Source organism: Botryllus schlosseri, chromosome 10 (assembly GCF_051294905.1).
Source record: "Botryllus schlosseri isolate E-star chromosome 10, Bs_hap1, whole genome shotgun sequence".
Lineage (NCBI taxonomy): Eukaryota > Metazoa > Chordata > Ascidiacea > Stolidobranchia > Styelidae > Botryllus > Botryllus schlosseri.
Window position 1 is genome coordinate 1416008 of NC_137245.1, and position 10008 is coordinate 1426015.

Consider the following 10008-nt stretch of genomic DNA (forward strand, 5'->3'; position numbering starts at 1 on the left):
TTGAACCTGAACATTACCATACGTCCTCCTTGAGGAGGAGCTGTCTTCCTTCAATAATCGTTGGGTTATAATTTTCATCTGAACAAGTTACACACAATGTACAATGCGATGTAACGAACAGAGAGGCAAAAAAGACCGCGAAAGACGTGTAATTTAGGCCTAAAAGACAGACTACAAATATTTCGGTAGTCAAAGCGGAAAAACGACATTTTTTTATTCAATTAAGTAAATAGCTGTATAAATATGAAAATCACGGATTTTCTCGTCCACTACAGTAACATGTGCAGCCTGTGAAAAGTGTTCTCCTTTCCGCATCTGAAAATTTGATAAGGGTAACCCTAATTCATTTTCATTCAGTGTGCATTGTGCATTCCTCCTCTTTACATCGCCTAGGCCAAGGTGGGCGTCTGATTCCATAGACTACTCCAAGTCGCTTCGACACCTTCCTATCTTTTCATTGTGTCGCATTTTTGTGGTGTATTGAACTGATAAAATTGGTAATGAACGAATGATGATGATGATGAAATAGATTTATCAAACACTAAGGTTATAAAGTAATGTAGACTATGATCTGTAGATAATTTGATGGGTATTATATATACGTAATACAGTGTTTTAGATATAAAGCGAAGTAAGACTTTGCATAACAGGAAAAAATGAGTTCAGTTGAATTTCATCATTTCAAAACGAGATTGCCATACAATGAACAGATAGAGAGACGTTATTATTCTTTTTCGCAAGGTCACCTCTAGTCTGCACCCCCGTTCCTTTTTCCGTGGTTGCTGTGATTTCCAATTTTCGAGTCTTTGGTATTACCTGGCCGGGGATCGAACCCACGACCTACCGACCGAGAAGCCGGACTCATCACCATTGCTAACTATCTCGCTCGGTACTGGAAGGTGCTGGAACGACTTGGAGTAGTCTTTGAAATCAGACACCCACCTTGGCCTAGGCCAGTGGTTCCCAACGTGGAGAATATCGCCCCCCAGGGGGCAATTTGGCGGTCTAGGGGGTGAAAATGACGAAGGGGGCGATAGGGGGCGAAAATGGACAAAGGGGGCGAAAATAGCGAAGGGGCGATAAGGGGGCGATGACGCGTTAAAACGGTTATATTGGAGTCAAGTCGGAGAAATGACCTTTTTTAAAGTCAACCCGCGAAAAATTGGTTGCAAAAGTGTAAAATTCGACATCGAGCCGAAAAGTTGACCTTCTTTTTCTTTTTTTTTAGTCAACTCACCGGTGATTACAGTTTGTATGCCCATTTTTCGGTTCTCAAAATATAGGGGGCGATGATCGGTGTTGAACTTGAAAAGGAGGCGATGGATCGAAAAAGGTTGGCAACCACTGGCCTAGGCGATGTACATAGGAGGTATTCACATTGCACATTGCACAGTTGCCCACTGAATGATAAGTAAAATACGACAGTATGGAATAGCAAGCGACAAAAGATGGGGTAGCATGTCAGGAAAGCGAGATCGATAAGTTGGTTCGTGGTCCGGTAATCTTGACCGAAAGCTCGAACCGAATAGGGTTACCAATTACCATACGCCCTCTTTTAAGAGGATTTGTCCTCTTTTTTGACTTTTTTGAAAGTGTCCTCGGAGGATGCCCTTTTGTCCTCTTTTTTGAGATTTTGTCCTCTTTTTTAAAAATTTAGGTCAGATTTAGAGCAAATTGCGAGTGATCATCATCATTCATCATCATTGGTTTATTAGCAATTTTATCAGTTCAATACACCACAAAAATGCGATACAATGAAAAGACAGGAAGATGTCCAAGCCGTAAATAAGCACAGAAGTGACGCTCCGGCGGGTATTTCGGATTTCGGATGATTTTAGCTCTGGGCGGAAAGATGACCTTTTTATTTTATTTTTTTTAGTCACCCACCTAGCAATGCGGAAAGAAAAACGGTATTTTGAGCTCTGAGCGGAAAAGATGACTTTTTTTTAGTCAACCGATCACAAAGTGGGAAAAATTCACCGGTTTTTGAGAATTCTTCTCCGGTTTTGCAAGCCTCAAATTTCTGAAAAAGTGTCCTCTTTTCAGATTTCTAAAATATGGTAAGCCTAGAACCGAACCGATTGCTCATGATCATGAAGCAATGCTTCTGATGAAAGATCCACGTATTTTAAAATTTCCGGATTTTCTATTCGGCAATGCGTGAAATATATTTTCGGATTTTGAAATTAAAAATTTCTCGAATCCGGACCGGATTTGGAATATCGAAATACAGAATCAGCTATCTCCGCCTCCGACTATAGATAACTAACCTACGGATAGATTATAGATAACTAACCTACGGATAGATAGCCAACAGCCGTCGTCACGCTTGCTTGCTCGGAGGAAAATACTGCTCAGCAATCTGAACTCAACGTAATTGCCAATCCCATAGCTGACGACCTGAGCCCTCAAATTTAACAAAGTTGATCTTATTAGAAAGCTACTGTCGCACTGATTCCGAAAATATACATTAAACTTTCATCAAGGCAAAAGAACCAGCCCGAAATAGCGATAAAAGTCTGAAAATCGGCATTGTTCCAGACAATCGCATGGACGCACCATAATGACCATAACAATAACCCTTGCGTGTCCTCGATTGTTGAGAACAATGCCAATTTTCAGACTTTGAGGTGTATTTCGAGGCGGTTCCATTGCCCCGATCAGATTTGAGTGTATATTTTCGGAATCAGTTCGACAGTAGCGTTCAAATAAGATCAACTTTATTCAATTTGAGCGCTCGGGTCGTCAGCTATGGGATTGGCAATTACGTTGAGTTCAGATTGCTGAGCAGTATTTTCCTCCGAGCAAGCAAGCGTGACGACGGCTGTTGGCTATCTATCCGTAGGTTAGTTATCTATACTCCGACAGACGACGTCACGCCACAACGATTCCGGTCATATGATCAACACGATCCCTATACGAATCTCGTGCCACATTAGTATTTAAAAGCGCCCTACCTATTAGTCCGCTTTCGATAGTCTACCTGGAAAGCGGAGTCATTGCTGTAACTGTGCTCATTTCGTTTAGTATAAGTATATATCTATATATAAACATGTTCGCGTTTTTCGGCCGAGTCCTCGACTGGTTCAAGTCCCTCTTTTGGAAAGAAGAAATGGAACTGACTCTGGTAGGACTCCAGTACTCCGGGAAAACCACATTCGTCAACGTAATCGCTTCCGGCCAGTTCAACGAAGACATGATTCCAACCGTTGGGTTTAACATGAGAAAAGTCTCGAAAGGCAACGTCACTATCAAGATCTGGGACATCGGTGGACAGCCCAGATTCCGCAGCATGTGGGAACGATACTGCAGAGGCGTAAACGCAATTGTGTTCATGGTAGATTCGGCAGATCACGACAAATTAGACGCAGCAAAGAACGAACTTCATAATCTACTAGAAAAACCGCAATTGCTGGGTATCCCCGTGCTTGTGTTGGGTAACAAGAAAGATCTTTCCAATGCCATCGACGAGAAAGAAATTATCGAGAAAATGAATCTTGCCGCTATACAAGATAGGGAGGTATGCTGTTACTCCGTATCTTGTAAAGAAAAAGAAAATATCGATATAACACTGCAATGGCTTACGCAGCATTCGAAATCTGCAAGAAATTGAGTCGTGTTTAATAACTTTCGTATGTTATATGAACAACACATAACGGTGCATGATGCCAGATGTGTATGATTCTCTTTCAGTGATCATTTTGAAATGATGTTGCAAGAATTATTGTTCGAATGAATCTGCTACCTTTCGGTATAATGATAACGATCCTATGAAACAATAGGGTGACTTAGTGACAACGTTTTTTCTGCTTTGCAACGTTTGTCATTTTTCATGTAATACACTGAACGATCAGTGGGTATTTCTAAACGTTTTGTCTGTGTACTGAATCAGTAATGACTCGTGTGTAATAGGCTATTACTAGCAATCTCTACGAGCCATTTGTTTGAATGTTACTTACCGTTTATCTTACTTTCTCAACAATTATATTGAATAGGATTGGGCACAATGATTTGAGTGCTCGAATCGAAATCGAGTATTTACTCTTGAGAATTCGACTCGTGAGAGATTAGTTTTTCCGAGTACGGAAATTCAACTCTCCTTGTCACTGGAAGACAATTATAGTTTGGATACCGTAGTGTTTTCATCCGTGAAAGGCTGTAAACCTTGATAGGTCTTATCGCAGCATAAGAAACATTTAGTACAAAACTACGTATCGTACGTTAGCAAAAATTACTTATCTGTGAAGTCCTGATCAACTCACAGCATCGTCACCAAGTGCAATGAAATGGTATAGTCGAAAAAATACCAAATAATCCTTGATGTGATGCAGAACTCGCTATATGTTCTTTGTGTTCTCGTGAAAGATATACATACGGGAACTTTCCACATCTTCCATACTGTATGACATTATAGTGAGGGATACTCGACTTGGAAGGGCTCCAAATACTCGATTCAGAATCAAATCACGCGGGTACTGGTACTCGATTTTGTCCAGCCCTAGTAATAAGTAGGCTAAACATGTTGTCATGTCTCATTCAATCTTATAGTTGTGCACTTATGCAGGCTGAAATTTCGATATTTATTTGCGTGGAAATGATGCCATTCGGATTTATATTGTCCAATGAAATATCTCATGTGCAGACAAATTGAACACTATCAGCAAATCAAGAATGTTATCGCGCATGCATTCTCCAATGTAATGCAATAGTTGCCGACCTGCTCTCTTGTTCTGCAGCATTCCAGTACCGGTAGCTAAAATAATTCAGTTGATATTCCCACGTTGGTGTCAATAAGTAGCCTAATTTGCGTCATAAGACCTGCTTCTACAGTGCTTCCTGGCCTTTTTCAGTTCACGGGCTTCTTTTAGTGCACATTTTACGGTGCGAACCACTGAGATATGACCGCACGATTGAAAAAAAATTAACAAGAAAAGAAAATATGGTTACGCATACAATTTACTATTAATATGAAAATGTAGCTTGCATATTACATAGGCTATCAGATCAAGTCTAGGCTCGATTGGATTGATGTTTCTTTTATCCAGAAACACCTAAAGTTTAGGCACACCTGTTTTCATTTGCCTGCCATCATTTTTTATTGACAATGCTTAAAAATTGACTATCACATCAATTAGAAGATTGCTGGCATTACATCACAACCAAAAATAGCCCCCTAGGATGTATTGAATACAAAACTATGGAAACACTGGTTGCGAAGCACTGCACTTGTAGGTAACAGAACAGATAGGCAAGGCTATTGCTGCGTAACATTGCTGAATACGTGTGGCACTGAAACAGGACTGAATTCGAATCAATGTTTGTGTTTTATAAACTTCACTTTATGATTGGTTTACCGGAACCGTTTTGGTTTTATTTGAATACACTTGATTTGCAATGGTTTATGACTATGATTAGTTCATCATATTGCCGAGGAACAGAACTGACTGTGTAGCGTTTCAATTTTCTGCTTAAGCTGCATAACACCAGGTATTGAGATGCGATTCAGACTTTGCACCTTGATTGCATGTGTTGCATTGTGTCTGCATTTGTGATTCTTCGGAGATACCGGTAGTGAAGTAGTTATGTTATTCAGGACGCATTATTGAAAGAGTTACCCAGGCTCATTAAAGGGAATCTGTTCAGTTTCCTTTTTTCTGAATAAGGATTCGAGTCGAGTAGTAAATGATGGTTTTTTAACGTACTGGAATTATATTGTCACTAAGAATTAATTTAACAACGAGAAATACAGTTCAGATACAATTTTCCACCCTGGTAACTTTGAAACCACGATTGGTCACTTCCCAGCATACCAGAAATGTAGGCCTACAAAGCTGCTAACGTCAGAGGAAATAACATATCTGTGAAGTCACGACCGATCTACAGCATTGTCACAAAGTGTAATGAAATAAGTATAGTCGAAAAAGCACCAGATTATTTTTAATGGGATGTACAACTGGCATTATATTCATTGTGGTCGCATGAGAAGTAGCCTACATATTGGAAGCTGCTACATCTTTCGATGCTGTTATGGCTTCATAATTATTGATTCTTGTGTAACCGACTCCGAATTCAATCACTCAATCGATATTGCCAAACCCTAATTCTAAATCAACAGACCAGTTTGATAAAAGTATAATACGAATGTTGAATGCTCTATATAGACATGAAATATTCTTGTCTCAAGTGTTCTTGGAATGTGCAGTCGATAACCCTTGTATATGTGCAATGTTAGGCGCCACAGACATAAAAGTCTACTTCTCTCTTCTTAGGCTACTGTGTATTTGTTATTGTATGTTTTCTTTCTTGATAAATTGAACGTCTTACTTTGTTTCGTGACTCCGTTTACAAAAATTGTATCGCGTTACTTTGTTGACAAGTACTGGAGTGATTGTAGCATGTTCATTTTCGTCTGTTTGCGGTTTCGCAGTGACTTTCAATCGTAGTTAAGGTTTTGTTGGAAATGTTTTGGCAAAAGCATTGCAGATTCGAGAGTCTCAACTGTAGAGTACTTTCGTAAATGCAACTTGCGTCGTATTTTGTAGGCTCTCGTCGTTAGGGCCGGGGACAATGATTTGTGTACTCTGACCCAAAATGAGTATTAACATGATAAGAGTCTTGTAGTGAGGTCATTTTGTGAGTACTACAAGTTGCATCGTCAATGTAGATTGTAGTTTTGGTACGTTTTTCCCCACATTAGTATAATTCCCATTTCCGTGGAGTCGTGATCAACCTTAACTAGGGGGTAGGGGTGTTCAAAAATAACTTTTTCCCAGATTCCGGGGATTCACTGATTGAATTGTTATGTCGCCTAAAAAATGTTTCATGCCAAGTTCGGCTCGATTCCAACCAGTAAAAGCCGAAAGAGGCAATTGAGATTTTTGAATTGTCAACCCCATAAAAAATTTAGTTCCCTAAAAAAACGATAACAATTTTTGCTCAATTCTTACCGGTAGAAGCGAAGTTATTGCAGTTGAAAGTTATAAATTTGCAAAAATAGCATTGACGGCAGAAAAAGAACCAGAATTGTTAATGAGAAACTCGTAACTTCGCTTCTACGGGTTGGAATTCGTCAAATTTATTTTTTATCGTTTTTCGTAGACAACTCATGAATTTCATGAGGCATACAGTAATATTGGAAAAAAATTATAATAAATTTCTATTGAATCCACGTCGGCTTATACTGGTTGGAATTGAGCCGAATTTGGTGTGCAGCGTCTTTTAGGCAACCTAACAATTTAATCCGGGGAAAATATTTATTTTTGAACAACTTTAACCTACAGCATTGTCGAAATAATGCCGAATAATGTAATCTGGAACTGGCATTCTTTTCTTTTTGGTCGCATAAAAGTTACATATCTGAAACTTCGGCATTATGCCCCACTCTAATGGTGTCATTATAATTAATTCCCGACTCATGGCTTACTACTGGACTCAAAGTCGTATCACTCAGGTACTCGTTTTTTCCCTAGCCCTACTCACTGATTCTAGTAATGTACCAGTGCGTTTTCTCTATTGTACCATGAATATAAGCAGTGCAGATATGTTTTCATTCTTACAATGCATATTCAATTTAGTATTTAATGCTGACGCCGTAATTAACCACCTGAAGCAGCCATGGTTTCACTGCTGAGTCCTGACGCGGCCGCTAATTCCGAAGAATCCGCAGAAGAATCGAAGTCGCAGCCCTGTGAAAGTTTGCTGTATAATTTCGGCCACGCTCCCTTCGAAGTCGTGCAAAAGTTTCAGGATTTCTGCATGAATTACAAGTCACTCACCGAAGCGCTGCTCGGAATATTATCGAGAGAACCTTTGCTGAAAAGGAAATACCATTTCATTATCACTCCTGTAGTGTATCAATTGCTGGCTAGACCTACAGAAGTCGATTCCGATACACTTCTAGACTCGACTATCGATCTTTTAAAGAAATTTACACGCAGGGGAAGGTATGATTCTGTGTCCAACGCGATCGAAGAACTATTATTTTCTCCGGCTCAAGAAGCAGCGGCTACTTGCGACAAAGGAACATGGACTTGCGGTAACATCAGCAATAATTTCACGGAACTTTCGCACAGTGAACAAGACCTCCTCGAAAAGATAGCAGACTCGTTGATTTATAGGATTGGTACGATGAAACCACCTAAAAAGCGGAAAAACCAGAGCAAGCCTAAAAAAGAGTCTCCGAACAAGAAGAAAAAAACGGGCGAAAAAGCGCCTTCGAAAAACGGGCCGGCAGTGACGTCGCAAAAAGACAGTAAAACTTCATCAAACCATCTTTGCTTAAATTCGCTGCACAATAGCGTGTGCGGGTTTCATCCGCGTGAGCCTCCGGACGCTCAGCTCGCTATTCCGATCAAAAATTTTATCAAAGTCGACAAAATTTGTGAGAATTCGGCAGCTAATGCGGTGGTGACCGAGCCCAGTTTTGGGGACGTTGATTTTTTGCTGAAAAATTTCGACTTGATGCCCGTGAAAAAATGATGTGGTTTTGCGAGTACACGTAATTATTCGAAAGTTTCAGCACTGGCGTGCGGAAAGTAGATTTGGCGGTTTGAATGCTATGAATCGGGCTAGGCACAAATAAGGCACCTTGATCCGGGTCGAGTATTGATGGCAATGATTCAAGTGAATAGCATGAGTATGATTTGTGGAGTACCCAAACTTGATGCTCTTAATTAATGATGAAGAACCAAATCTTCAACAGAAATTATCGTTTCGACATTTTTTCCTTCCGTGGAAGCACTGGAACCATTTTGTGTATCGAGATTATAGTGAAGCCCTATTGTCATACTTATGGTTGACAAATATGAATACATTCATTTTCCGAAGTCCAACTTGCATGGTTACGACTAGACCCGAGTCACAATTTTCGGTGGCTGTACTTGACTTGAGTCATTTTCTTGAATATAGAAAATCAATAGACTCGACTAAGCCATATGATTCGAAACATGCTTGATTCAATTCAGTCATATCTGTTCTGATGAATAGGAAATCGATTAGCCTATAATATAGTGTTGAGACTCTAGTCATGCAGTATCTCAATATCACCCGAGCAGAGTTGTAACAAATTGACTCGAACACTATAAACTAAGGTTGACTTGTGACTTGGATACAACCCTGATAACTGACTTAATGTTCATTCTAGTCGTGTGTAAGGTTCCAATTTCTATTCATTCTTACTAGGTATGCCATCATTATGAATGGTACTCAATTCAGGCATATCGTCGCTGGATAACCAAACCGTCTGATGTCCACATTTCGTATTGTTGAATTTTTTTTCTATCACTATTTGGACATATAGACCTTACGTTTTAACCGGGTTCCAAGTTCCTAAGTAGCATGGATTTCTATTGAAGTGGACATATGAACCTGAATTGAGAACAAAACAGTTTTATGTTCAAATTATATGGCCAACTTAAAGTCAAATTTCCAAAAATGTACACACGACTGTGTGGTTTTCCTGATTTTGCCAAGGCTAAGGTATGAGCTTCAAGAGATCCAGGTATGCGTTGACTAGGGTTACCTGCCCTTCTTAAGGAGGACTCGTATTCCTTTTTTCAGGTTTTTGAATATCTCCACTTTTTTGGCAATTCGTCATCCTTCACAGCTTTTACAGCTGGGCCGATGGACAGGGTCAACTGAAATCGTCGGCATAAATGAACGCGAAATAGGTAATGCGGACGTTTGAGCGGGTCGTTCTGGAGTCTAATCAGAGTGACAACATTTATTTTTAGTCAGCACAGCGAGATGTACAGTAAATATTTCAAAATCAGCAGTTTTTAATTTCGGTAAATTAACTTGTACTACTGGATAAAAATGACATCCTTTCCTGATTTAAAAATATGGTGACTCTGGTTGACTCCGGTTCAATTTGCTCATCTCGCGGATTGTAAGCGGCCGTTTGAAGTGAAATAATTATATATTTTTCCAAATACCGGTTGGTTTCGATTCAACACGCTTTTACTCTCAGTTGTGACAAGCAGTGGTGACCCTACGGTTGGGGGGCCCTGG

At 39.8% G+C, this 10008-nt stretch overlaps 2 protein-coding genes across 2 annotated transcripts; both read left to right on the forward strand.

The window, feature by feature from the left end:
- The first annotated feature begins 2990 nt into the window (after positions 1-2990).
- Positions 2991-5398, forward strand: LOC145447827 (ADP-ribosylation factor-like protein 8B-A). Its single transcript, XM_080326104.1, has one exon. The coding sequence runs from the start codon at positions 3053-3055 to the stop codon at positions 3611-3613; it is 561 nt and encodes a 186-aa protein (XP_080182230.1). The 5' UTR covers positions 2991-3052; the 3' UTR covers positions 3614-5398.
- A 1886-nt stretch (positions 5399-7284) lies between these two features.
- LOC145447822 (uncharacterized) lies at positions 7285-8831 on the forward strand. Its single transcript, XM_080326097.1, has one exon. The coding sequence runs from the start codon at positions 7615-7617 to the stop codon at positions 8476-8478; it is 864 nt and encodes a 287-aa protein (XP_080182223.1). The 5' UTR covers positions 7285-7614; the 3' UTR covers positions 8479-8831.
- Positions 8832-10008: the final 1177 nt, after the last annotated feature.

Coding starts and splice junctions, on each gene's coding strand:
- LOC145447827 (XM_080326104.1), top strand. CDS start 3,053: ATGTTCGCGTTTTTCGGCCGAGTCCTCGACTGGTTCAAGTCCCTCTTT.
- LOC145447822 (XM_080326097.1), top strand. CDS start 7,615: ATGGTTTCACTGCTGAGTCCTGACGCGGCCGCTAATTCCGAAGAATCC.